We start from the raw sequence: 27,982 nt of genomic DNA, 5'->3' as shown, positions 1-27,982 counted from the left end.
ATTCTGAGGTTTATTTAACTTCTTTGGCTGACAGTGCCATGACAAGGCCGGCAGAGTACGCTTTGCAGTATGGAGTGGAGGACACGCTCCGGAAAGCAAGCATCTCATCTTTGAAGGCTTGCAGTAGGGGTCGTGGGAGAGACAAAAGAAAGGCCCTGCTTGAGTTTAAAATTCAATCCGCAAGGCAGGACTTAGAAAAATTAAACCAAATATTAAGCGGAAGAAAATCCCCTGCGTATTGTAATTGCCAATTTGTGTTGCACAAATCAAAGCTGAAATACAATTTTAAGGCGTTTTAAACAAATAGCTGGAGAAATAGATAAGACAAATCTAAAATGGAAGAATAGGTGGCGGAGTCAAGTGGAAAAGGCCAGTCTGAGGACTAAAAGCATTTGGACAGAAGGGCTGGAAGGCAAAGAGCAAAACAAGCCTCGACACCAAAGAGCTGGAAAGACCAATAGATGTTGCAGTGGGTCGGTTTAACTGAAGGCGGTTTCCTCCTCCTCCATTTGCTCGGCCCCAATTGGAAGCGCAGTGCGCGGCGCGGCGCCGCGCTCCGGGCCCGCGATTCGGGTGGGGGCGGGAGGAACTGGTGTGGGCGGGGCGGGGCGAGCGCGGGCGCTCCGCCGGCGCAGGGGCGGGGCGGCTATATTACGTGCGCGGCACCGCTCCTGCGAGAGGACGTTGCGTGCTCGCTCGCGCTAGGCGAGTCTCCGCGTCTCCCTCGCGAACTCGGTGAAAGGAATTGGCGCCGTTCGACACCAGGCGGGTCCGCTCTGCAGCACAAACCCACCTCCAGCCGCAGCCGCAGCCGCCGCCCGGGCCGAGCAGCAGCCGCAGCCGCCGCCAGTGGCCGAGTGAGCGGAGTCCAGTTTGAGCCAGCGCCTAGCGGTGAATCGGGGCCTCACCATGAGTTCCTCGCCTGTTAATGTGAAAAAGCTGAAGGTGTCGGAGCTGAAGGAGGAGCTCAAGAAGCGGCGCCTGTCCGACAAGGGCCTCAAGGCCGAGCTCATGGAGCGTCTCCAGGCCGCGCTGGACGACGAGGAGGCCGGGGGCCGCCCCGCCATGGAGCCTGGGAACGGCAGCCTAGACCTGGGCGGGGATTCCGCCGAGCGCTCGGGAGCAGGCCTCGAGCAGGAGGCCGCGGCCGGTGGCGACGAGGAGGAGGAGGAAGAAGAGGAGGAGGAGGAAGGGATCGCCGCCCTGGATGGCGACCAGATGGAGCTCGGGGAGGAGAACGGCGCCGCGGGGGCGGCCGACTCGGGCCCGATGGAAGAGGAGGAGGCCGCCTCGGAGGACGAGAACGGCGACGACCAGGGCTTCCAGGAAGGGGAGGATGAGCTCGGCGAGGAGGAGGAAGGCGCGGGCGACGAGAACGGGCACGGGGAGCAGCAGCCTCAACCGCCGGCGGCGCCGCAGCAACAGCCCCAGCAGCAGCGCGGGGCCGCCAAGGAGGCCGCAGGGAAGAGCAGCGGCCCCACGTCGCTGTTCGCGGTGACGGTGGCGCCGCCCGGGGCGAGGCAGGGCCAGCAGCAGGCGGGAGGTAAGAAGAAGGCGGAAGGCGGCGGAGGCGGCGGTCGCCCCGGGGCTCCGGCGGCGGGTGAGTGCTGCGTGGTTGGTTGCGCGCGGCGGGAGGCCCGCGCGGGGTGGGGACCGTGCCCAGGCCTGCCGGAGCCCCGCTGGGGGAGGGGAGGGATGCCCCGCCGCGGGAGGGCGCCCCCGGGGGGGGCGGGGGCCGCGGCGAGCGGGCGGGCGGGGAGGCCGCGGGGAATCCCGGATTAGGCGTGAGGCCTCGGCTCGCAGTGTGACGGCGGCGGCAGCGCCTCCATTATGTGGCTAGAGCGGGAGGGGGGAGCCCGGGGGGGGGGGCTGCAGCTGCCGCTGTTGGGGGAGGAGCCGCGGCGGCGCCGCTGCGCTGCGTGCGCGCGGTGCGGGCACATGTCTCCGGGGGGAGGGGAGGCCCGGGGCCCCGGCGGCGCGCCGTGGCGGCTCCGGGCCGCGGTATTGTGCAAGGCGCGCCGGGCTCGGCGTGACGTCACTTCCGGCGGGCGGGGCCGGGCGGGGCTGGCGGCGAGCAGTACAATGCGGCCGCGGGGAGCGCGGGCCCGGGTGGGGGAGGGGAGTGCGGGCTGGGCGCCTCGGCCCCTCCCCCCCTTCCTGAACTCTCTCCGGGATACACGTGGGCTCGGGCCTGGGCCGCGCTAGTTTTCATTAGCTTTCTCGAATTTTCGAGGGGACGGGCAAAATTAGCAATGTACTTAGTACTGCGTCACTAATTCCAATCTAGTTCCAAGCCGATTGTTTTTTGAATTCGCGTTTGAATTCTCGATTGAAACTACTTACAAAAATGAATTGGGAAGTCGAGCTTTTTGGAACTTCAAAAAAAAAAGCTTTTTTTGTTTGTTGTTTCGCGACGTGGTGTCTTATAAGGTGGTGTCGTGTATTGTAGGAGACGGCAAAACAGAACAGAAAGGCGGAGATAAAAAGAGAGGTGTTAAAAGACCTCGAGAAGACCATGGCCGTGGATATTTTGAATATATTGAAGAGAATAAGTATAGCAGGTAGAGCATGCTAACCAAGTTTTACTTGTCACCTGTTCTTTAGTTTTTGGTGGGGAAAGCTGTATCAAGAGACAATTCTGTCTTTCAGAGCCAAATCGCCTCAGCCACCTGTTGAAGAAGAAGATGAACATTTCGACGACACAGTGGTTTGTCTTGATACTTGTAAGTGAAGTTGTTTCGCTCCCCTTCCCCAGTTGTCAAATGTGGTTTTTGGTTCCAAGATGTTAGAAAACTTAATGCCTGTAAACAGTTCTTTTAAAAGTAGGAAGATGAGGGCTTATATTCAGATTTTGGTCACTTGATGTTTATTACAGCAGTTGTATTGGTAATTGTATAGGCATTAGCAAATTGATAATTTTTTTGGTATGACTAAGTTCTCATTGGTAGGAATGTGAAATCAATGCTAGTGTTTGATTGTCTAGCTTATGGAATCTTGTAACCTGTAACTTGTTTCTATAGGCTTCTTTGTAAAGTAACGTCTTTTTTTGTGGAATTATTTTAAGTGAGCTATTTGGGCTAGTTAAACATTTATTAATGACTTTTCCCATTAGCACACAAGTATATTCCCTATTCTGAACGGTTGTAATATTATTTTCTCAATAACTGCTCTTTTGTTCTCAATTCCAGTTGAGTAGCTGCTGCTTTAACATAAGTTGATTTCTTCCAAAGACCTGGGGCAGCAGCAGTGGCCCCATCACTGGGCCACTAGCTTTCTTCAGCAGCGAATGGTATCAATGGCAGCGCTGTAAATACTGCTACTTTACCCAGTTGGGTTGCAATTGAGTACGAGGAAGTATTGCAAACCTCCGAATGGGCCTTGGCTGTCAGATTTCTAATTTTTAAAATTAAAAACATTGCTGGTTTAGCAACTTGATCAGAAAGTACAGTTCTTTCTGTGATGAACAAGTCAAAGAGTAGAAATGCTTAGAGATAGAGAGTTGAAGCTTAGATTCTCATGTTTTGGAATACTGTTTATATACAGATAAGTAAGACAGGCATAAATATAATTCTTGATTTCTTATTGCATAGGCTTTATACACAGTAAGATAGTGGAGTCTTTATTTTAAAATTGCACATAGAAAAGTAGTTGATTTGAATGTTTTGTTTTAAACTCAGTTGCTTAAATATTGGCAATAAAGCAGTCGTTCAGGAAGGCCAACCCTAATAGCTCGTGACCTAGAGATACCAATTTGATAAATGCACTGTTGAACTCAAATACGATTTGAATTGGAAATTCTGTCAGTAACAATCAGGAATTTAAAGAGTGAAGCTAATTTAAGGAGAATTCCAAACCTTAGGTTTAATTTCCTGTCACCATTAAAAACTTAGAATACCTTTCTAATTTAGTGCTCCTCAGCTGAGAACTCAGAAGGTGCATGGTAATGAGTCAGTGACCCAAAGGCAGCTAGGTAGAAGACATTTGAGGTTTGGATTATTCCAGAGTGTGTATTCTCCATTGTTAATGATAAACAGGCAAGTTTGGGGAAAGGGGGGACCTAAAATGCTCCGACAGTAACAGTATTAGGCGATCAGGTTTGTATTGTAGGTTGGGACCACCTTCTTAAAAGTTTCAGAGAATAATTTAAGATCTAAATACCCTGGTGTTTTAAAACTATAAAGTGCAGGATCAACAGCTCATACTCTTATTTTAAAATACTTGGTCATGGCCTCCCTTCAGTTTTATTGTGGCACTGGTAAATTCTACCTGGTCTGGCATGCTTCACTTTGATTTCCTGCTATCCTCTACTGCTTGCCTCTAAATCAAGGTAAAGAGCAGAGCCAGGTATGTATTAATGTCACATTGTCTTGATTATTCTATAAAACACACACTCTAAACCTTGATTTGTTAGTTGAATAGGTAGTGTACATTTTAGTTCATAATTTGGCAAGAGTGACTTGGCGGGAGTGGGGCTGAAGCTGAATTAGAACCGCAGCATGACCTGTAAAAATGTGTGCAACATTAAGAAATGTGAAAATTTAATGACAAAGTTTTGTCTACAAAGCAGATAAGTTTATATTGGATATGGGAAAATTTGCATTTGATATAATTGCAGATAATTGCGACCTACATTTTAAAATATCAAGAGATCGCCTTAGTGCTTCTTCCCTTACTATGGAGAGTTTTGCTTTTCTTTGGGCTGGAGGAAGAGCATCCTATGGTGTGTCAAAAGGCAAAGTCTGTTTTGAGATGAAGGTAAATGGCAAATTTTTTTTTTTTTTTTTTTTTTTTTCCCTCTCTTAACCTTTGTTGGATGTTCCACTTGTCTGGTGCTGTTAGATGTTAGTGTTAACTTAGTTTTTGTGGGTTAGGAGAGGGACTTGATAACAGTTTAAATTTTGTTACAACAAAAGTTGCCATGTACACCAGATCTATCCTTCATTTAGGCTGTTCCTCTTTTTATTTTTTTATTTTTAATTTTTTTTGTATTTTTGCCTTTTCTTGGGCCATTCCTGAGGCATATGGAGGTTCCCAGGCTAAAGGTCTAATCGGAGCTGTAGCCACCAGCCTACACCAGAGCCACAGCAACTCGGGATCCTCAACCCACTGAGCAAGGCCAGGGATTGAACTCACAACCTCATGGTTCCTAGTCGGATTCATTAACCACTGAGCCATGATGGGAACTCCAGGCTGTTGCTTTTTTTAATCAGTCGCTTGAAAGGCCAAGCATTTGAAAAAAATACAGTGGTTGGGCTCTTGTTTTTGTCCCGGAGGAAAACACGATAGTTAAAGGGATACTTTAGTTGGATTTGAGATTATGTGATTTTGACATTAATGCCCTTCTAAATCTCAACCGGAGAGTTCACACTGGCGCAGCAGAAATGAATCTGACTAGGAACCATGAGGTTTCAGATTCAATCCCTGGCCTCGCTCAGTGGGTTAAGGATCTGGTGTTGGTGTGAGCTGTGGTGTAGGTCGCAGACATGGCTTGGATCTGGCGTTGCTGTGGCTGTGGTGTAGGCCAGCAGCAACAGCTTCAGTTGGACCCCTAGCCTGGGAAACTCCATAGGTGCGGCCCTAAGAGGGCAAGAGACCAAAAAAAAAGTGAATCAACCAAATACCTAAATCAATTTCAAGTTCTTATAAATGTTGGTAAGGGGGTAGAGTTGGTGTCTTTTTTGCTTTTCTAGGGCCGTACCTGGAGCATAGGGTTCCCAGGCTAGGGGTTGAATCAGCAGCAGCTGTGACCTATACCACAGCTCACAGCAACTCTGGATCCTAAACCCACTGAGCAAGGCCAGACAGGGATCGAACCTACGTCCATGGATTTTAGTCGGGTTCTTTAACTACCGAGCCATGAAGTGAACTTGCTAGTGTCTTTCTACCTAGTAGTCAGAATAATTAACCCATTGCCCACATGGACTAAACCAGGGTTAGTTTAGTGGTTTATCATCCTTGATTTACAGTTGTGTGTTTTGACTTGCAGGTTACAGAGAAGATCCCAGTAAGGCATTTATATACAAAAGATATTGATATTCATGAAGTTCGGATTGGCTGGTCACTAACCACAAGTGGAATGTTGCTGGGTAAAAATTTTTTTTTAATGTCTGTGTACTCATGAGTGTTTAGGAATTGATTTCAGTAGTTAGAATAGAAGACATTCTATACTTTTCTTTGCCTGGTTTTATACATTCTGCTAATGTTGTTAGAGATGAATAATAACATCTAGTATGCACTGGCTAAGTTTTAATTTCTTTTTATGGTTACTTGCTTTATGACTGGTTGAAATAGAATGTTATCCGGAGCATACAGTTTGTCAGCCGGTTAAATAACTACCTAACTTTGATTATTGGGTATAAAAGTCAGTGTAAGTCAAAGTATATTAGGTGACATACTTCATCGTCTCTCTTGAACCCTACATCTTGAATATTAAAACATGTGGGTCATTGGACTGTTGATTTAATGAAAGGTAATTATTTTCTTAGGTGAAGAAGAGTTTTCTTACGGGTATTCTCTAAAAGGAATAAAAACATGCAACTGTGAGACTGAAGATTATGGAGAGAAGTTTGATGAAAATGATGTGATCACATGTTTTGCTGTAAGTCATAGCTAATTTATTTTGTATATATAAATAGCAAGTAGTTGAACTGTGTTTGTTTTGGGGTTTTTTGTTTTTTTTTTTTTCTTTCTTTCTTTTTTGGTTGTGCCCAGGGTATGTGGAAGTTCCCAGGGCAGGGAATAAACCAGAGCCACCAGGAAAGTCCTGAGAGGTTTTTGTTTTGTTCCTTTTTTTAAGGGCCCCACCCATGGCATTTGGAGGTTCCCAGGCCAGGGGTCCAATTGGAGCTGTAGCTGCAGACCTACACTACAGCCATAGCAACGCAGGATCCAAGCCACATCTGCAACCTACACCACACCACAGCTCTACAGCGCTGCATCCTTAACCCACTGAGCAAAGCCAAGGATCAAACCTGCATTCATTCTCATGGATACTAGTCTGGTTCATTAACCAGTGAGCCACAACAGGAACTCCTGAGAATACTTTTCAGTTATATTAATGTCAGCTTCCAATACTAATTCATTTTGACTGAAAACCACTTACCAGGAAGTTGATCTGAAAATGTAATCTTTTAGGGCAATATTAATTTCTGATTATCAGAAAGCTCTTCAACATTTAACCTAAATGTTTTCCACAGGATAAGCTTCACTCCTAAATTGATTTGGGAGGTTTCTTTAAGAAGGCGTGTAAGAAGCAGGTTACAATGCATTAATTTTTTTCTCTGATTAACAGAACTTTGAAAGTGATGAAGTAGAACTCTCCTATGCAAAGAATGGACAAGATCTTGGCATTGCCTTCAAAATCAGTAAGGAAGTTCTTGCTGAACGACCACTCTTCCCACATGTTCTGTGCCACAACTGCGCAGTGGAATTTAATTTTGGTCAGAAGGAGAAGCCATATTTTCCAATACCTGAAGAGTATACTTTTATCCAGAATGTCCCCTTGGAGGATCGAGTTCGAGGACCAAAGGGGCCTGAAGAGAAGAAAGATTGTGAAGTAAGTTACTTAAAAAAAATAATGAGTTTTTTTTTTTTTTTTTTTTTTTTTGAAGATTGCTTTTGCAAAAATGACAGAGTTGGATGATTTAAGTTATAAACTGCCATACATGTTCTATTGATTTTTCTTAGTCTTCTCCCTTTATAGGTGGAGTGTTAAGTTGTCCACAAAAACACATTTCCCGTTGAAAGGCTCTGAGAGTTTAGATACGTAAACCTGGTCTTTGTGCATTTTAAAAAATACTTAAAGAATTCTTTCCATTGTAGGTGGTGATGATGATTGGCTTGCCAGGAGCTGGGAAAACTACCTGGGTTACTAAACATGCAGCAGAAAATCCTGGTAAATATAACATTCTTGGAACAAACACCATTATGGATAAAATGATGGTAAGTAAAATAGGCAGGATCTGTGCCTTTTTAAAAGACTAGAAGGTGTTCTAGATAATCCTTTTTTTGTCTATTGTCTTTATCAGTTTGTTAGTATCTTAAAGATAAGAGTGGTTGCTTACCTAGGGTCTTTAGGTTAAAACTGCCTTCCAGTGACTAGGCTTCATTGTTGGGTTTTTGTTTTGTTTTTGGCTGTTCCCCAGCCAGGGATCCCAAACTATAGCAGTGACCCAAGCCACAGCAGACAAAAATTGCCAAGATACCAGACATTCACTGAAATTTTTTGGAAATTTTTTGAATTCTTAAACGTTGAGTAGATAAAAAAGAAGAGTGTTGGGTGTTGTTACATGATGAAATCTTTTGTAGCAATAATAAAAATATTTGAATTTTAAAATACTGCCTACTTTTGAAAATAGGTGGCAGGTTTTAAGAAGCAAATGGCAGATACTGGAAAACTGAACACACTGTTGCAGAGAGCTCCACAGTGTCTTGGGAAGTTTATTGAGATTGCTGCCCGTAAGAAACGAAATTTCATTTTGGATCAGGTAAGCTGTAACTTTAAACTCAAAAAGAAAAAAAAAGTCAGGAGTTCCCATTGTGGCGCAGTGGTTAACAAATCTGACTAGGAACCATGAGGTTGCAGGTTCGATCCCTGGCCTTGCTCAGTGGGTTAAGGATCCCGCATTGCCGTGAGCTGTGATGTAGGTCACAGACTCGGATCCCACCTTGCTCTGGCTCTGGCATGGGCTGGCAGCTACAGCTCTGATTGGACCCCTAGCCTGGCAACCTCCATATGCTGCGGGAGCGACCCTAGAAATGGCAAAGAGACAAAAAAGGAAAAAAAAAGTCAAACTGATGGATATTTACTCATAGAATTAATGCTTGGGGTTATAAACTTACTTTTTTTTTTTTTTTTTTTTTAAGACAAATGTGTCTGCTGCTGCCCAGAGGAGAAAAATGTGCCTGTTTGCAGGCTTCCAACGAAAAGCTGTTGTAGTTTGCCCAAAAGATGAAGACTATAAGCAGAGAACACAGAAGAAAGCAGAAGTCGAGGGAAAAGACCTACCAGAACATGCAGTCCTCAAGATGAAAGGTAAGAAATACAATTGTACGGTTCAATAGTCGGTTTTTTTTGGGGGTGGGGTTGGGGGGGTTTTGTTTTTTTTTGTTTTTTTGTCTTTTAGGGCTGCAAAAAAGGATGGGAACTCCCAATATTCCATTTTTAAAAGATTTTAAAATTTATTCTCTTTTTTTGGTTGTCCTGTGGTATATAGAATTCCTGGGCCAGGGATCAGGCCTGAGCTACAGATGTGACCTATGCCACGCCACAGCTGTTGCCAGATCCTTAACCGACTTTGCCAGGCCAGGGATCAGACCTGTGTCCCAGCGTCTCTAGCGACACTGCAGATCCTATTATGCCACTGCAGGAAATGTTGCTCTTTTTTTTTTCTCCCCTCCCCTTTTTAGAACCGCACCCGCAGTATATGGAGGTTTCCCACCTAAGAGTCGCATTGGAACTGCAGCTACCACCCTGCGCCATAGCAGTGCCAGATCCTTAACCCACCAAGCTAGGCCAGGGATTGAACCTGCATCCTCATGGATGCTAATTGGGTTTGTAACGGGCTGAGCCACAGTGGGAACTCCCCTAAATATTCTTATTTGAGTTATATCTATAAAAAATTTTGTCAGTGATGTTGTTTCAGGAGTTAAAATAACTCTGTAAACAAGTTCCTATTTAGAAAGTACAGTTAAAACATCTGTAGGTAATGTGTTCAAGAATTAAAGCTGTTTGAGAATTGAGGCTTTAGAGTTGTGAATGTCTGTGTAATGCGTTTTATTTCTTGTAGGAAACTTTACTTTGCCAGAAGTAGCTGAGTGCTTTGATGAAATAACCTATGTTGAGCTTCAGAAGGAGGAAGCCCAAAAACTTTTGGAGCAATATAAGGAAGAAAGCAAAAAGGCTCTTCCACCAGAAAAGAAACAGAACACAGGCTCAAAGAAGAGCAATAAAAATAAGAGTGGCAAGAACCAGTTTAACAGAGGTGGTGGCCATAGAGGACGTGGTGGATTCAATATGCGTGGTGGAAATTTCAGAGGAGGAGGCAAGTTCACTTTGAGTGTTGTTTTTTTGGTTCATGATCAAAGCAATTGGTAACCTATATATACTCTTAGTTTGGGTATGTCTCATTTAACTGATTTTAACATCAACAGATTTCAATCTCATATCCTAGCTGTCCTAGTAACTATAGTTAAAATCTTGCTGTGATTTGGTCGTACACGCCGAGGCTGTGCAGATGGTTAAGTAAAATCTTTGTCTTCTATAATAAAGGAACGGTCCACGATAGCCCTAAAATGGTGTATGTAGAGAAGGTATGACACAGTATTACATGAAAGGTCTCTTGTTTTCAGCTCCTGGGAATCGTGGTGGATATAATAGGAGAGGCAATATGCCCCAGAGAGGCGGTGGCGGAGGCGGAAGTGGTGGAATTGGCTATCCATATCCTCGAGGCCCTGTTTTTCCCAGCCGAGGCGGTTATTCAAACAGAGGGAACTACAACAGAGGTGGAATGCCCAACAGAGGGAACTACAACCAGGTAAGTTAGGATCCCTGCAGAGCTGCTTCTCTGTTTTGGGAAGTTAAATGACATTACATAGCTACAGGAAGAGTTGTAAACAGCGGCATTATATGCATAGTGATGGTAAAATGAGTCAATTTAATTGACATTGATTTTTCAGGTTCGTTAACTAGTAACAAGTAGATGATGTCACATATGACAAATAAATAGTATCACCTGAGAGCAAATGCTGCAGCCAGTGCTCAGAGTTTTCATGGCTGGCAGTCTGTCTGTTTCCCTGCCTTGTGTCCCCTTTTCTCCCCTAACAACTTGTGCTTTGAATTCTTAAAGGTTTTTTCTCTTTTGTAGAACTTCAGAGGACGAGGAAACAATCGTGGCTACAAAAATCAATCTCAGGGCTACAACCAGTGGCAGCAGGGTGTAAGTAATTCCTTGTGTGCTTTTATGTACATTTAATTGTACTTTGAGTTCATAAGAAATCAATCTTGAAAACTTGTTTATAAGTGTTACAGGGTAAGATGTGAGTTGTGTTGCAGCTGTTGTAGCCGTAATGTTATCTTTTAAAGGCAAAATAGGTTGGAGTTTGCTGTAATGTAGTATTTTTTAATGAAGTAATATTATTTAATACAAATGGTTCTTTTTACTGTTAGCTTTACTTGTATAAACTAACCAAGTCATACTGTTTCCTCTTGTAATGTGTATTGATAATGGGCTATTAATACTAACTAAATCTGGCTTGATAAATCAGAGGTATGACAGGTGTAAGTTTGTTTCCAGCAATTACTCTGAATTAGATTGTCATTTCCTAAAAGCAGTTTGAGTGGCTTATTGATGTTTTTTCTTTAAAAAAAAAATTTTCTCTTACAGCAATTCTGGGGTCAGAAGCCATGGAGTCAGCATTATCACCAAGGATATTATTGAATACCCAAATAAAACGAACTGATACATATTTCTCCAAAACCTTCACAAGAAGTCGACTGTTTTCTTTAGTAGGCTAACTTTTTAAACATTCCACAAGAGGAAGTGCCTGCGGGTTCCTTTTTTAGAAGCTTTGTGGGTTGATTTTTTTTTTTTCTTTTCTTTTTTGTACATTTTTAATTGCAGTTTTAAAGTGAATCGTAAGAGAACCTCAGCATTGTGCACGATAAGAGAATGTGTCAGTATTTCAGGGTTCTACATTTTATCTGTAAAATGTGACTTTTTTTTTTTTATCACAACAAAAGTAAAATGTTGCTTTGTACCTGGTGTCTTTTATTAAGAATTTACTCCCCCCATTTCTCACAGAGATAACAGTCGGGAGTCATTGTCACAATATAATAGAAATGTTAGCAACCAGATTCATGTAAGGACTGAGCAGTCCTCATGAATTGCCTAAGACTCTGTACTGCTCATGTTACACTCCATCCTCTCTGTAGTCTGCTGAGTAGTGGAGGGGTAAGCTAAACAGTAGTTTTTGAAAATAACTGGGAAGGCTCTTTTCTTTTTAAATAACGGTGGAATTTGTATAATTGGGAATGAAGGTAAAATTTGGAACTAAGATAGAGAAGATGGAGTGTATGTAGACGGGCTGTTAAAAATGTAAAACTTGGTTGCATTATTTGTGGAGGCTCAAACTTGTGAAGGTTAAATACCATAATTTTTCCATTTGTTCTGCATTTTGATTCTGAAAAGAAAGCTGGCTTTGCCCATTTCTTATTAAAAAAAAACTTGTTGTAAATCCAGTTGTCTAATGGGATCTATATGAAGTTAGCTATGTCTGTATGCCCTTCTCCCACAAAATACTGTATAACTAGTGTGCTTGTAGTAGTTAACTCCACCATCTTTGTAAGCTAATGAAATTGTGAGTCACCCATTTATATCTTAATTTTTAATCATGTCAGTTCTTGAATGGGTATCTCCTTAGCCTGCTGATTTCTTTTTCTTTCTAAAGAAAGTGGGTGGAGAAATTAATTTAGACGTTTGTTTGCAATAAAAAGAATTCATTTTACTCTCGTTTTGGGATTCTCGCCATCAAGGTTCAAAATCCCTTTATGACTCTCCCAAGAGGAGAACATTTTAAGTGTGTGCTTTCTGGACAGCTTATTCTTTTACTCTGTACTTGGAACATTTAGGTTTTAAAAACTTAAATGTGTATGAACTGATTTTTAAGTATGAAGTAAAGTTGAACTCTTTCCTTCCCCTCACCCCCCCCAGATGACTTTAACATTTAATGAGGGGAAAAGGTACTGGCTGGGAGAAGTTAACACTCTTTACAAGAAGTTTATCATCTTTACAAAATGCTAATGGCTGTCCTCAACTGATAATTTTATATATACATCTATAAGACATGAAACTCTGGGAACAGATGCTTTTAGAAGCCATCATGCAAGCCAGTCATTGATTTCACTACTACACAACACTGCTAACTTAACTGTAGTTATGTGATAACATTAGATCCCCTACTTGTAATTTTATTGGGTTTGCACAGAACACTTAATCTTCTAAAGGACCCTCACTAATGTGAAGTGAGGAATCAGGAGTCAAACTGTAGAACTAAAAACTTGACATCAGTCTAGTGTTTGGTGTTTTAGGTTGCTTCTGGTAAGTACAGGTTTGTTTATATTTCTGATTGCTTAGATTTCTGTTTCAGCCGTTTTAAATCAGATTTTTAACTTATACTCCTACGAATTTTCTTTCTACAAGATGAGCTGGAGTTGAGTTTTCTTTGGTGTAGGTTCAGTTGAATTTTTGGCACAAAGGCTCTACTCTACAGTAGTAAACCATGGGAATACTTAACAGTGCAAGATAGCGTCTCAAGGGCTCTTGGTCTTTTTAGCAATTAATGCTAGCAACCATTGGCATGAAGCAGTTTCAAGGTCAATAGTAATGTCTGCATTTGTATGAAAGTAATAACAGTATTAAATTAAGAGGGAGTGCGCCATATGGTAAGCCAGAGGGATAAAGATCGAGAACCGCCAAGTTTGGCAGAACAGAATCTTTAAACGAGAAACTTTTATTGTCCCCCCCTCCCCTCTGGCAAGCAAAACACTGAATAACCAGACGTGAACAGGTACAGTTCTGAGCAGATGTCCCAACTATACCTTGAGCGAATTCACCTGTGAGGGTGCTCTTGGTTTAAGGGATGCTCTCACAGGAAAGTTTTATAGATAGCAAGAATTGGATTAGATTGATTACTTAATATGAAAGCATAAGGAGGTTAGTCAAGAACAAAAAATTCTTTTAAGATAGAAATGATGAAGTAACTGAACTGTGGAAACTTGCTGCTGGGAGGTTACGTCTTGTTACACATATAGGTAACACATACAGCCTATATGTTACACATATAGCCTTTGGTGGAGGTCTCTGGCTCTGACCCAGGAGGTGGAGACCAGCTTCTGGCCCTAGTATTCAGACAGCAAGATGAAATCTTGAAGGAGTCAAATCAATTTGACATTGAAATGACAGAAGGAAGCCCTATTAAATCCTTAAAACATTTTAAGTTCTCATTTGCCTAGGATAGAGCCTGTCTAAAAATAAGTATGAAACTAGATGCCTTGAGCCACTAGCGACAAGGTATTAAAGTTTTTCAAAGACAGTTTTCTTGGAAATTTTTTTTTCCAGCAAAGAAAACAATTATTATTTGAGAGGTATTTTTTGTACCTGGTGGGAATTGATATGCATGGACAGATGGTGTTCTGTATTTGCCTCAGTTGTGGGAATTGATCTTTTGAACTTAACAGTGGCTTTTTATTCTTGGATTATTTTTATAACAGGGCCCATAGCACAAATAAAAATGAGATATCCCTAAGGCCGGTGATATGCACACCTTCGCATATAGAGAACTGATTGATTGTAGATGCTTTTAAAGAGCTAAAACCAGAATAAACTTAGTCTACTAAGGAAGGCATTAAAAAGTGGAGCCTGTAGCAGAGAATCGTTAACTTCTTTCCAACCCCCTAGAATACTCACTGAAATATTCTTCTGGAAGGATAACTGATAGTCTTTAAAAGCCATTTTTTCTAAAATTATTGAAATGGTTTGGATCTAAATTTTCTTCATACTTGTGGGGCTCTGAAGTTGAGGTGTTTATATAATGGTGTGGCAGTAAGTTGCAGTGCTTAGTTTATGTACTTAATGCTTGAGTTTTAGGGGATTCTTAAATTAGTGCATTGAGTAAGAATCTTTCCAATTGCCTCACATCTCTAAGCAGTGATTTGAATTTAGGTAAACCATGGTCTCTTCAAGTCATTAACTGCCGCAACTTAACTTAAAAATAGTTGAACTATAGTATAAATGATAGCCCGATGTGGAGAACCTTTTCTTCCGGATAATTTTTAGATTGGAAGGTGTTTGGCCATACCTTGTCATCCATAACCTCTACACTAAAACATGCAGTTACTAGATTTAGCCAGTTTATGGTGCTTGAGCCTAAATAGGCTGCTCTGCTCCCCTGTTTTTAACTTAGTACCACAGGTACCTGTTTATAAGACAGTTATTTAAAAAAATAAATTGTCTGCCTAACTGCTGTTGAAATGATGCTTGTCTTAATTAGTCTTTCTTACTATAACCTTGATATCTAAAAAGTAAACCCTTGAGAATTACTTTGGAAGTGACCTACAGTAATGATATGGTATGTGCCCCTGAGTATGTTGAGGCAGGGAGAAAAATTAAAATCCAGACTCCCCAAGTATCTTAATGTTAATTTTAAATCTAAGCTTATGAAATTGGACAGTTGAAATAACCTACTTTTTCTTTATGGTCTGTTAATTGTGTATACTGTATATGTCCTGGTCGTGTTTAGTAAACTTCAACCATGCAGACAGAGCTCAAAAACTTGAGAGCTCTAGGTAGGTGGGAAATGGCTAACAAAAGATGATACACTTCTCTGTACTTTCACACCTTAGCAAGTTGACTGAAAATAATAGGGATTGGATATGTTTAGTTTGCTGAAAGAATTTAGTCCATGAGGAAAAGCAGATTGGAAATAGTCATGATGTTAACCCCAAATTATCAGGAAATTTAACATGTAAAGGATGTGCAGTTAGACTGGGAATGTGCTATCAAGTTTTTGGCATTATGTAGATGCAATATTGGAATAAATGCTGCAGAGAAGTGATAGGCCAGGACATGACTAATCCTTTGGTTAGGTGAGTTATTGGGACAAGAACTTAATTGTATATAATGTGTAGTAATTCCTAATTGTTAACCTAGGGGTATTAAAATTTTTTTCTCCTTTTGCCAGGGATCAACATACACTTGGGTATGGGAAACTATACTGTAGTCAAAAGTGATTGCACTAACAGTCCAGGCAAATGGAGAACTGTCCTATGGGAAGGTTTATTTAATTTCTTACTTATTCAAGTGTCTCGCTGAGCTATCCCAGAGGCACAGCACTTACTCCTGAACATGTCTGGCTTGGGTTACTGCCCAAGTGGACATTTTGCAGGGGTTACAGGCCTGGAAAACTGGGGTCCAACCCATAAACACCGAACTATTCATGTTCTTTCCTGCCAGTCCTCTAATAGTCCATTCCATGAACCTTACAGGAAGTAAAATTACTTTTGCCCAGTCAAACATTTATACTTGCCAAGACTTGAAGAAGCACCGCCACAAATTTTAAGAAACAGTAAAAAGCAATAGCAACCAAGACCTTTGAGGTGGCCACTGCAGACGTGTAACTTGGGTGGCATACATAGAGAAAATGAGATTAATACTTGAGAAGAAGGATTGATGCTTCCTTGCGTAACAGTAAATTTTGTATGGTAGCTGCTAATAAGGTATCCTTTTATCTTGCTCTCTAGTTAAGGGAGATGAGAGGTGTTAAGTACAACCAAAAGTTCCAACTTACTATATTTTTTTTTTTAAAGATAAAGCAGAAAATAATGTGCTGATTTAAATTTCATCTCCTTTTCCTTAGTCTGTCCATGTGAATGTGCTGTGTGGAAGAGTAAAAGGGCCCAAGTAAATGTGTTCCAGTGATTGCAATAGGTATTCCAAATTAATTGCTGCTTGTACATTTAACACTTGTTATTGGGGCTGCACTTACTTTGACAAATGGGGAAAGGGAGAATATCGGTAACCAGATGGATAGACTCTAAAACAGGAAAGAAAGGTTCTCCTAATACCTCCTTTGCATACCTGAAATGTGTGTTAGCAGTCGGTGGTCCTCTTGTGTAAGTTGAAGGCAGTACATGCAAATAGAGCAAAGTCCTTTGAAAGCCAGGTCCTTATCCTAATGGTTCCAATTCCTTCTGTTTACTGTTTTATACATGTTTCAGTGCCCTTCCTACTTGTAGTTTAAATGCTTCCTCACAATGTTCAAATGCAAAGAACACCCTCTGTCCTTGGGTTCCCCAAGTTGTCCTACCTCTATATTAAATGCATAAATACTTTGAGCTTACAAAAACTTGGAAAATTGATTCTTTTGGATAATGGAGTGATGTAAATTTATAACAGAACATAAAATCGATTAGAAAGTGAACTTAAAGCAGGGCTTTGGCTATGCTAGTGCAGAGTATGTACTTTAATTGCCCTGAAATTATCTAAAGACTTGATAAGCCTAGAAGAAATTCATTTTTCCCACTACATACTCCAAAATAGTGTGTTTTGGTGAAGTGAGAGGACTTGGGTGCTGTACTGAGAAGAAATAAAACTATCGGGATCTCCTCAGTGAAATACAGCTCTGTATATAATGGCTTTGGAAGAAAAGACAAGGTAAAACCATTTCTGTTCATCTGAGGAAAAAACCCCATAAAACTAGAAAAGTGTTTCAAAAACAAAGAATTTAGACATGATTTCGAATGATTCATTCTCATAGTCTTATTTTTATTGAAACTTAACCCTTTGAGAAACCAGTATATGCAGATTTGAACCCTTGGGTAGGTCATATAATGGGTGTTTTCATAATTTAATGAGAGTTCTTTCTAGAAAAAAGGTGGGACAGATAGCACCTGTTAAATTGTTGTGAACAATAGAAACCTTTAAATAGTACTTACAAGATTATACTTGGAAAAATTGTTCTCTAGAAAATGAAGAGTTAAGGTGAATGCAGTGGCTGTAAAGACAAGTATTTGCAACAAACTGAGTAGTGCTCACATCACAACCTTTGGAGAATTGTAAACTTTAGTTTTTGGTCCCTAAAAGCTTCCCTATTAAGAGAAAATTTAAAGATGAAACTTAATATACAAAATAGTTTGTAAGATACTAATATTTGGGTGGTAGAGGATATTGTTATATATTGTACTGACCTGATCTGATGACCCCTGGGCCATACTTTAAGATGCTTCCAAAAATACGTTATTCTAGAGGGCCATTAAAAACCACAGCAATCATTGTTATTTTTTCTACTTTCCTCATCAAGGTATTCTGCTTACCCAAAATATAGTGTATATTAACATGACTTTGAAGGGGATGCCCTAATCCCCCTCCACCACAGATTTTTACCTAGGAATAGAGGATTCAAACCCTATTTGATCCCTAGCTCTTTGCTGAAAAGTGCATAAACAGGAATCCTGAATTTATTATATAGACCTCGAATTATATAATCGAAGCAAAGGGGAACCAGCGATGGAGTAGAGGTACGTAGACTGAAGAGATGCTTGCAAATCAAATAATGGTGCTAGGCATAGTCAAAATTTCTTGTTGGCAGACTCCGTCAGTATAAAATCAAAAGTCCAGAGAAAAGCTAGTTAACGTTAAATTCCCTGAGGTCCCTTTACAGAGGTAAAGCAAAGAGGGAGGGGTAAGAGGGGGGTGCGGGTTGCATAAAAAAGCACTTGGAGATAGTTTAGGTAATGATAGGTAAGCCCACAAAAAGTTTTAAACCTACTAATGACGACAATTCTATTTTAATCAGCTATTTAGCTGGTACCAACTGCTCTATCACCTAGTATGAAATTTCGGATTTAATGGAAGGAAGCAGTGCAGCTGGAGGCTCCCAGTGGGTGTGGAAGGTAGGTAACTCAGCTTAAACTTGGGAAAATGTAAGTTTTGGGATGAGGGGGACCAGTGAACATTTAGTAAATCAACATGTTGACTGCTGCATATGAGATACTTGATGGGAGATGTAGAGATGGAAAAACTGACAGTTACAGTCAGTGGGAGGTGCCAACTACTGGGTCACTACTCTTGAAACAAGTAGAAGCGCTTAAATGAGGCGGTGATCTAAGTTAGCAAGAGAATGGACTGCCACCAAGGAGGTGGAAGGCATTCTAAGAGAATGAAGTATGAGCAAAGTATGAATTCAGTTCCCGGCGGCCTTGGCTTGGCAAAACTTCACACAGTTTGAACCTGAAGTTGGATGGCAGAGTGGAAGATTGGTTTGGAGGGACCAGAAGCGGCAATGTCAAGATCAACTTGGCGGCCTTACCGAGGGTGTTCAGTAGCAATGTAATGGATCGTGTTACATGGTCCAATAATTGATTAGTAGTTCAAGAAGGAAAAATGCTAAGGATAGAAATTCACGAAATGACATTTGAAAAGTAATCCAACTAAGTATCTGTACTTCTGTTTTTATCCAGATCTCCAGTTATGCAGTCATTTTGCTGAGAAAATGAACTAACCTTGTAATTGGTGAAGGCCTTGGAAGTTTGACCAGCCCAGCCCAGAGAGGTTTCTCTTACTCAGGGTAAGATCTAATCATAGTGGCTCAAGCTAGAAGGGATTTGAGTTACTTAATCCATTTGCTGACTTTATGTCACATGGTTATTAAACTGAAGCTGAGAACTTTAAGTGGCTTCACACACTGTTAAATATCTGACTTGATGACTTCTCAGTCTCTGGCACCCGGACTCATGCAGTGAGTGCTGCCTCTGACCTTGGGTCATGGAGACTGCACGCAGCTTTGTGTCAGCAACAGTAGGCAGGTGATCTTGCAAACTGCATTCTCCTAATAGCCTTCCCTAATCAATGTCCAGGTCCTTCCTTTGGTGGCTGCCAGATGGTTAGGATCAATAAAAATCTCTTAGAGCATGTCTGGCAGTCACTCATTTGGTAACACACACACACACACACACCTCTTAGGACAGCCATGAGAAAGTGGGCATGGGAGGGAAAATGCTGCCTCTCTGCTGAGGTGAACCAGAGCAAGCTCCACCTATCCTGAAAAGGGATAATGGAACAGAATACAGTTTCAAGACATCTGTTCCTTGCTCTGCTTAGCTCACTGTGGTAATCAGTAGGACCAATAATAAATAATGCCACTATCTTAAGACACTGGTGTCTTTTTTCATATTTATCATTCCTTAGGAAGGTTTCTGAGCTTGTGCTTTATTTTTTGAAAAGTAATGTTGATATTAAAACTGTAAATGAATGCTGTGGATTTTGTTGGGTGTGGAGTTTTGTTTTTCTATCTCCATGTCTTTACATTAATATGACTAGTTCTGCAGTTTTTTCCTTTGCACCAAACATGTTCTGAAAATACTTTCATGCATACCATGTGCATATTTAAATTCTACTTAAGTAAAAAACACTTTCCTACTTGAAAAAAGTATTTAGACCAGCCAAAAGCCTTTGCTGAGAGATGACTTGCCTGTTGGAATGGAAGAATAGTGTCAAGCAGTGGGGTACATTTTAAAAATAACAACTGCAAAGTGACAGTCTATAATTAGTTTTAAGTCTGATAGAAACCAGGAAGTAGCCCTTAATTTTTAACAGGGTACAGTAATAGCAGTTGTCATTGGTTCTTAAGGCAACCTGAGAATTTGTTGGACATCGGTGCTCACTGCTTACTGCAGGGAACCATGTGGAACACTCGGTATGCTACGTATGATGAGATACAGGACCACAGTAATGGGGTAGATAGTCAGAAACCTGTGGAAAAAAGACAACTTGACACAGTACTTTATTTACTTGATTGAAAGCTCTCTCATGATACATAAAATGTTGCTGTAGTTCACACTGAAGTGGTTATCTGGGTTTTCTATGCTCAAGACTGCTCAATGGCTGCTGCCGCTCCCGTTGGTTTTTCTTTCAGGATCAAGGTGGGTACTTTCATATAAAATCTTGTTTTTAATTCCTTCTCTGGCAACTCTTTCCTGGATTCTTAGCTTTGCATAATTATATCTACAATGGAACCTTGTAAGGAGAACATGAACAAATCAATATAAATAAAAGATACCAGAGTTCCCTTGCGGCTCAGTGGTTAAGAACCTGACTAGGAACCATGAGGTTGCGGGTTTGATCCTGGCCTTGCTCAGTGGGTTAAGGATCCAGCCTTGCCATGAGCTGTAGGCTGCAGTCATGGCTGGGATCCTGCGTTGCTGTCGCTGTGGCGTAGGCCGGCGGCTGTACCTCTGATTCGACCCTAGCCTGGGAACCTCCAAATGCTGCAGGTTTGGCCCTAAAAAGAAAAAAGACCAAAAAAAAAAAAAAAAAAAACCCACAAAAAAACTAAAATTTGACGTTTATAATCGAAAATTGTAAATGCTTACAGATGACAGTGGTTATGTACACATTCTTAAAGTGGCTTATTTATTTACTTATTTTTGCTTTTTAGGGCTGCATATGGAAATTTCCCAGGCTAGGGGTCAAATTGGAGCTGCATCCACCAGCCTACGTCACAGCACCACTGGATCCTTAACCCACTGAGATGAACCCTCATGGATGCTGGTTGGATTTGTTTTCAGTGCTCCACAATGGGAACTCCTTAAAGTAATATTTTTAGATGTTAAATGCCATAGGCAGGGATGAAATGTGCATTTAGGTTAATTTTTTAAAAAGTAGAGTCCTTCCTAAATGAAGTATAAACCCTGACAGGGCATTGATGCACTAATGGCATGCATTCATCTGTTCATCTGACAAATGACATGTGTGTTTATATACATGTTTAAAAGATTTGAGATGTTCCAGCAGTATTTTGTAAGATAAATATCACTGAGGGTGGGAATTGCTCTGAGTAGAACATATGCTTGGAATTAGATAAACCTATCACAGTAATGGAGCTTCGTGAATTTTAGCACACATACCAGCATCCTAAAGTTACCAAGATAAATCCTCCTACTGCAACATCGCATGATCTTCTGATTCTACCTGTCAAGGAAGCATAACCACTGTAATTATACATTACATGTTATATATTGTACTTCATTTTTTTTTTAATGCAGAGGGAAAAAAAAAAAAAGATACTCACTCGTTAACAAAAAGTGTCCAAGGCCAGCCACAACAGATCCCAGCGAACCATGTAATATTGATTCCCGTGCACAGGGTGTGTTCTCGACATCTAAAATTCCTAGGAGCTTAAATGGCTAGGAAAAATAAGAACCTAGTTTGAACGAGAAAATACTTCAGGGTGGTTTGGCAAAGATTAAGATCGTCAATCATCCTGCTTTGATATATAACACAGCTCTAAAATGGAAACCTTGAGAATTTGACCAGAAAGTCCTAAGTAAGCAGCAGGGTAAATTAAATCTCCATTGGTTGGGGCATTAAGGCATGCCATAATTTGTTGACTGGTTTAGAGAGAAGGGCATAAAGTGTTTCATGAGCTCTTTAAACTGTGTAAAGTCATGTGGAATTTGGCTATCACTGAAATTAAAAAGTACAGTTTCCTAATAATTTGAGAGGTATACATGGGGGAAATGAAATTGTTCTAACCATGTTGCTACACTGCTCTTTTTAAAGTCCTTTAATGATTTAAACGATCTAGGTAACGAGGTGAGCCTCAGTTGTGTTTGTAAGAATACATGTTATGACAAATGTCTGTTTCCTTGCTGGTGTCAGACTTGATTAGTTTAATTCTTTGTTGACAGCACACGGTAACCACTTTGTATGATGAAAAAAGGTGGAAACCTAGAGGGTTGGGTTGTCTCAGCTCTGGCACTAACTCTTGTCAACTGTACAATGTATTTTTTCTCTCTGGCCCCTATCTGTAGTGAAACGATTGGGCCAGGTAGTAATTCCTTCTACAGTCAAGATTTGACTTGGCGCCTAATAAAGCAAAAGTTATTTACTCTCTTGGGTCACTCTCTTCCACATTTTTCCTTTGTCTCGTCTGTTCACCACCACCCCAACCCCAGCTTGTTTTACCTCAAGAATATAGCAGGTGCTTGTTAAAGTTGCAGACTTATTTTAAATGCAAATTTTTCCATATACTAAGGGATTAGGATTTAATTTTTAAAGACTTTTAATTTACCAAAAAGAAAAATCTCCCCCTTGGGTCAAGCCCCCAATGGAATTTATGGTCCCAGAGAGTGTGAGGTTCCTTAGCTAGGCCATTGTCCAGGGATGGGGGGGCGGGGGGTTGGTCTCCTGCCTCAGAAGCAAGCAGCTGGATGGCTTTCCCATTTAGGCAGAGATCTTAATAAGCAAAAGGAACCATCAAGTGTTGGCCAGGGCAGGCCAAACACCGCATGTTGGGGGTTGGGGGGCGTGCAGACTTTTATTTGGATTCCCTGGTGTGACCCCAGGATGCAGTAGAATCTGCAAATATTTCTTGACTGGGGGTGGGTGTGCTGCATTCTTAAGCTCCTGCATAAGGGAACTCATCCACCTTAGTTCTCTACCATGTGCATAAAATGGTGCTGCTTCAGTCAGCTGGGTAACAGCTTTTTGGAGATGTTCAAATTCCACCCTGAGATGCCAATTCAAATAGGCCATTGGCATTTATGTTTGGGAAACACGGGTTGTCTCCCCACCCACCCTGGGAGAAACTGCTTTTAGAGTTAAATGTTTGCAACTGGAAATAAAGTGCCCTTTTAAAGTGTCTTCTAAAGCCAACATGTGGACTAGAGGCCAAGGCTGCTGCTACATCATCAACAAAACTGCCTCGGTTGGATATGGTCAGTAGTGCCAAGGCGGAGAAGCCAACGCTGGCCTAATAAACAGCCTTGTAATTTGGAGGTGCTAAGGGGCATTAGTGCCAGGCCCTTTATTTTCCCTGTTTTTAAGTCTGGCCTCTTTGTGATGATACATCGGAAGCAGGCTCAGGGTTTAAGTAGAAGGCTAGTAAGTGCCGCAGAGTGCTCATCAGTGTGACCCTGAAAGTCTCCTCTCTTGCAGCAGGAAAATGGACATCAAGCTACATATATGTAGGGAGTAGCAGAAACAACTACATAACTGCAATGTGTATCAAAACTGGTAAGATGTACAGAGACTGTTCTTAAGAATCAGTACTAGTACAGAATTGGCCTCCTGGTCACTGGTCAAGTGGAGTTTAGACTCCTGATGACTTAAAAGCAAGTCCAGAATACTGTATTATTAAAGTCTCCAACATATATAATGTTTTTGAGAGGACACAGAACTGTATGATTCTTGTAAATAGAGGGTCCAAGCCTAAAGTCCCTTTGCAACAGTGAAAGGTATAGGCATTCTTTTATTCCCCTAGTCTGCAAACTTAAGGTTTACCTGCTAATAACAAAGCCTTAAAACTAAAATTACAGGCTTTTTTGGGGTAGACTAGTATTTTTTAAGCTTGAATTTAGAAAGGCGGCTGCAGCTTTACCAGTGCACTCTGATGGAATTAAGGGAAGTTCAAAAAGATTTCTAAGAAGAAAGCCATTTTAATAATTTATAGGGAATAGAGCAGATGAAATCAAGAGCTGCTTCATCTCCCACTGCTAAATCTATCTGCCTTGATGCTCATATTCTGCCTTTTGTTTGGAAGGAGGAATTGGCCTTACTTTTATTTAAAAAATAGTTTTCGGAGTTCCCATCGTGGCACAGCGGAAACAATCCAACTAGGAGCCATGAGGTTGCAGGTTCAATCCCTGGCCTCACTCAGTGGGTTGGGGATTCAGCATTGCTGTGTGTGAGCTGTAGTGTAGGCGGGCAGCTCTAGCTCTGATCTGACCCCTAGCCTGGGAACCTCTGTATGCCACGGGTGCAGCCCTAAAAAGCAAAAACTAATAATAAAATGTCTTCACTGTGCCTTTGATTAGTCTTTGGACTCTCAAGAACTCTACTTCTGTTGTTGTCCCTTGTTTACTTACATTTATACTTAATGCTCTCTGGTCTAGAAACATGCAAAACAAACCACCCTTCTCTTTACAGCCCCCTGCCACCCATCCAAGCTACCGTCCCATTTTTCTGCTCCTTGTCACTGCAGAACTAAACTTCTCCATTTAACAAATCTACTATCCCTTTTAACTCTTCAAGGAGACATTTATCCGTGCACTCTGGAAACAGCACCACCAAGGTCTCCTAGAGGCAACCGTTCTGCAAAATCCATCATATCCCACATCTCCGCACATGTGGCCACAGAGTAGGTCTTCGATAAATATTTGTGAATAACTGATCCAATGTTACTATCTCTATAGCTTACTATTTTAAGGTGGGTTTTTTTGAGGGGGGCATTATCTTTTCATGAACACTTGTTAGCTGCACTGAGGATATCAAAACTGGGTCCCCCGCTCTTAAAAACAAGACAAAGATTGACTTCCAGTCTAACGATACGGCTGTGTACAAGGTGTCCTGGCAGGTGGAGGCAGAAGCACCTGTCTCCTTTAGGGAGTCAGGAAGCCCTGCAGGGGAGACCAGAGACGGCCCTGTTTAGATTTATTCAATCCACCACCGGCAAAGCATCGGAAGAGCCGAAGGCTGAACCGCCAGCGTTAGGTAACAACCTTCACATTTCCAGGCCAAGAAATTCGGATTTTAACCTGAGAGCAATGGACTGATACGACTGGGTTTTAGACAGAGAAGTGAAATTATCCATTTTACAGGGGAGCCCACAGGGGCCAGGCAGGGCAGGAAGGCCAGCGACGGGAACGATCGGGTCCATAGAATCCTGCATACTCCACGTGGTCGAGCGAAAGGGTAAAGGAGAAAACACCTCAAGCGTTTCATCTGACCCTCCAGTTCTCGATATAAACGCACTCGATTACCTTTCCCAACTCCCCTAAGTTAAGCGCTTTCAGTGAAGCACAGAGCCTGCTGCACAAGGCAGCCGTCCTCGGGGAATTTTGCAATCTCTTGACTAACAAATTACAATGCAAGACAAAATATACCCAAAGGGATGAGTCTGTGAGCTGCAGTAAATTACCGGTACCTGTCCCCTCATCCTCCTCGTGTATGTCATTAAAGCCACGGCAATTAAGGTAAAAAAGGGACGGAAGGCGGGCGGGGGGGGGGGGTCTGTCCGCGGGCAGAGAAGCGAACGACACGCGCTCCCGTCTGGGTCTCGCAGCTCCAGAGGCCGCGTCCTTACGCGCCGCGCCCGCCCGTCCGGGCCTCACTCACCCCCGCCCCCAGCCCGCGCGCCCCGCTGTCCCCCGGTTACCTTCCCCTTCCCGGGCTCGCCGGGTTCCGGCGTGGCGGCCATGCGAGCAGTCGGCGCCTCCGCCCCGCCCCGCCGCCGCCGAGGGCGGCCTCGAACGGACGCCCCGCCCGCGTCCTCGCCCCGCCCGCGCCCGCGCAGTCCGCCATTTTAGGGAACGTCTCCCAGTGTCGGCGGCTGCAGCGTTGTCCGCGTCGGTTTCCTCGGCAGAGGCCGCCATTTCCTTTGTTCACTTGAAGGAGTCACGCCTTCCCCACAGCGGCTCTCCCCATCTCTAGGGCCTGCACCAGGCGGAGGAAGAGGGCCCGTGAAGCAACTACGGGCCCGGACGCTTAGCACCACGAGGCGGCACATCTTCCCGCCCCCGCCCCTCTGGCCCCAACCGCCATTTCTAACCGTCGCCCGCGCGCGCTCGCGTGCTTGGGCGCCGGGCGCGCGCGGCGGGCGGGCGGGCGGGCGGGGCCGCGCGGATGGGGCGTGCGCGCCGCCGCCGCTTTGTCCTGCGAACGGGACCCCCTTCCCCCGCCCCACGTTCCCAGCTCACGGCCCGGAAGTCGGCCCGTGCTGGCATGCGGCCCGCGTCCCCTCTGTGTCCTTTGTCCTCCGGCCCGGGTCGAGCCCTGGGCGCCCCAGGCAGCTCCACCAGCACCAGCCGTCATTTATCCCCGAGTGCCGGCCTCCGGCAAAGCGTGGTCCCGCACCCACTCCGCCGCCTCCCTGCATTGGTTCCATCTGGGAGTGGCTTTAAAATAGCGCCGCTCGGTGCGCCTGAAGGAGACTGGGGACAAAATGGAGGGAGCAGCTCGTCAATGCGGATGCGTCAGGACGTCTGTGCCCGCCGTGCAGGCAGGGAGGCGGGCGGGGCCAAGTGGGAAAAGGCTGCGACGCGCGTCCTTGTACGCTGGGTGGTGGTCCACGGATGCTCGCTCCCCAGGACTGCGGCTTAACGTGAAATCTGCGTGTGGGCCTCCTGGGTGGCAGATGGGCTCTGACCATTTTCTCAGCACTTTAAACAGTGCAATTCCTTTTCCTGTTTTTTTTTTTTTTTTCTGTCCACCCTAAAAGAAAATGTCCCTATCCAAATCTTTATGCCTCCTCTCTTTGTGGACCTTTGTATTTCAGCGTATTCTCCTGGGAAAATACCCAAGCTTTAGAGTGTGTCATGGTGCAGAGTCATGCTGCGGCTGGATAAGGCGGTTATTTGCTGTCAGCTGTCGAGCGTTTTCTTATTCCTTATACGTTCATCATCATTTACTACAATCTTCCAACAATCGCATTTTATGACTTGTGTGTGACAGTTATTCTTTAAAAATAAGTAACTTTTGGTTAGATTAAACTGCTCTAACATACCGCTCTACTATTAATTAGGACATAGAATAAATGTCATTCCCCTACTCTTTCCACCCCGTCCCCCCATCCTGCCAGTTTGGGGCTCTCACCTGAAAATCTGTGCGGTAACTATGCTTTGAACTCTTGGTCTGGAAGGTAATATTTAAGGCAGAAATATTCCTTAAAGAGTGAAGCAGTGTAATTCCATAATTACATTTGAAGTCATTCCTGATTATGTTGTAAAGGAAGGAGAATTGGAAAAATTCCATGGCCATCCTATTTTATTTTTTGCTGAGACTTTGAAAAATTGCTAAGGTAAACTAACCTAGGGTCCATTTCACTTGTCTTTGCAAAGCATTTTCATATGTTGTTATTTCTTTATACCAATAATAATTTCACAAAAATGGCATGAACTTGCATGTTTGTTTTTTAAAAATTATTCTCAAAGTTTTTAGAATGAAAAGATCTCTTTCGCTTTCATTCCTTTTTTCTCCCCTATTTAAGGTAAAGACAACTAACAGTTTAATACATCTCTTTCCAAACTACTTTCTTTTTTTTTTTCTTTTTAATTAACCCTGGAATATAGGGCAAAAAGTGAAAGTCTCGCTATACCATACCTGCTGCCCTACGTGTGTGTCTGTCTGTATATGACACATGCATGTCTAAAGGTTGTGGTATGTAATTTGCATTCAGTAATTTACTTTTAACCTTAACACTATGTGCTGAAATTTTTTCATGTAAGTACATAGAGATTTACTCATTCATTTTAAAGACTGTTCAGCAATCCTTGAATCATTAACTTTTGATTGATCTAGCAGGATTCTTTTTTTTTTTTTTCCTTTTTTTAATTAATCTAACCCCCCAAAAATGTTCAGTGAGTACACATACATCCTTGTTCTTAGATTCAAGTATTTCTGTAGGGATAGATTTCTGGAAGTAGCCTGAT

General features: G+C 42.6%; 1 protein-coding gene and 2 long non-coding RNA genes across 15 annotated transcripts in view; 2 read left to right on the top strand and 1 right to left on the bottom strand.

Moving 5' to 3' along the window:
- The first annotated feature begins 675 nt into the window (after positions 1-675).
- Positions 676-19,815, top strand: LOC102165761 (heterogeneous nuclear ribonucleoprotein U). Of its 6 annotated transcripts, none has more exons than XR_002336239.2 (16): positions 676-1,543; positions 2,450-2,561; positions 2,650-2,723; positions 4,616-4,755; positions 5,987-6,086; positions 6,486-6,598; positions 7,292-7,555; positions 7,822-7,941; positions 8,358-8,486; positions 8,866-9,034; positions 9,789-10,043; positions 10,351-10,535; positions 10,866-10,937; positions 16,414-16,484; positions 18,352-18,448; positions 19,016-19,815. It is a non-coding gene; the product is annotated as a heterogeneous nuclear ribonucleoprotein U (long non-coding RNA). The 6 variants fall into 6 exon arrangements; XR_002336237.2 differs by having other exon boundaries at positions 676-1,600; XR_014817502.1 differs by having other exon boundaries at positions 16,414-18,448.
- A 504-nt stretch (positions 19,816-20,319) lies between these two features.
- On the bottom strand, positions 20,320-26,303 carry COX20 (cytochrome c oxidase assembly factor COX20). 3 transcript variants are annotated; one of them, XM_084979365.1, is made up of 4 exons: positions 25,711-26,303; positions 21,625-21,739; positions 21,461-21,544; positions 20,320-20,570 (listed from the first exon to the last, which is right to left on the bottom strand). In XM_084979365.1, exons 1-2 carry the CDS (start codon positions 25,925-25,927, stop codon positions 21,732-21,734), a joined length of 225 nt encoding a protein of 74 aa, XP_084835491.1. In that variant the 5' UTR covers positions 25,928-26,303; the 3' UTR covers positions 20,320-20,570; positions 21,461-21,544; positions 21,625-21,731. The 3 variants fall into 3 exon arrangements, with proteins under 3 accessions (XP_084835491.1, XP_084835492.1, XP_005653848.2); XM_084979366.1 differs by having other exon boundaries at positions 21,461-21,520; XM_005653791.4 differs by having other exon boundaries at positions 21,461-21,524; positions 25,711-25,774.
- The window catches only part of LOC102165845 (uncharacterized), a 32,198-nt gene continuing 29,556 nt past the window's right edge, over positions 25,341-27,982 (top strand). For 3 of the 6 annotated variants that reach the window (XR_014817522.1, XR_001298090.3, XR_001298087.3), the window contains exon 1: positions 25,341-25,528. This is a non-coding gene — a long non-coding RNA (uncharacterized LOC102165845). Of the gene's footprint in view, positions 25,529-26,257; positions 27,352-27,982 lie in introns of those variants that run through there. The other 3 variants (XR_014817520.1, XR_014817519.1, XR_014817521.1) reach the window with 2 other exon arrangements.

Source organism: Sus scrofa, chromosome 10 (genome assembly GCF_054392235.1).
Source record: "Sus scrofa isolate SSC_HxYL_T2T_F1_AM1 chromosome 10, Sscrofa_HxYL_maternal_Yorkshire_Landrace_v2.0, whole genome shotgun sequence".
In the NCBI taxonomy this organism is placed as follows: Eukaryota; Metazoa; Chordata; class Mammalia; order Artiodactyla; family Suidae; genus Sus; species Sus scrofa.
Note: the sequence above shows the minus strand (reverse complement) of the source record. Positions and strands in the feature narration are given on the sequence as shown.

Excerpts from the sequence above, each read along its gene's own strand:
- COX20 (XM_005653791.4), bottom strand. The coding sequence starts at position 25,752 with ATGGCCGCCACGCCGGAACCCGGCGAGCCCGGGAAGGGGAAG. Across the intron at positions 21,740-25,710 it reads GCGAGCCCGGGAAGGGGAAG|CCATTTAAGCTCCTAGGAAT; the intron begins GTAACCGGGGGA and ends TATTTTTCCTAG. Across the intron at positions 20,571-21,460 it reads TTGGTAACTTTAGGATGCTG|GTTCCATTGTAGATATAATT; the intron begins GTATGTGTGCTA and ends TCTCCTTACAAG.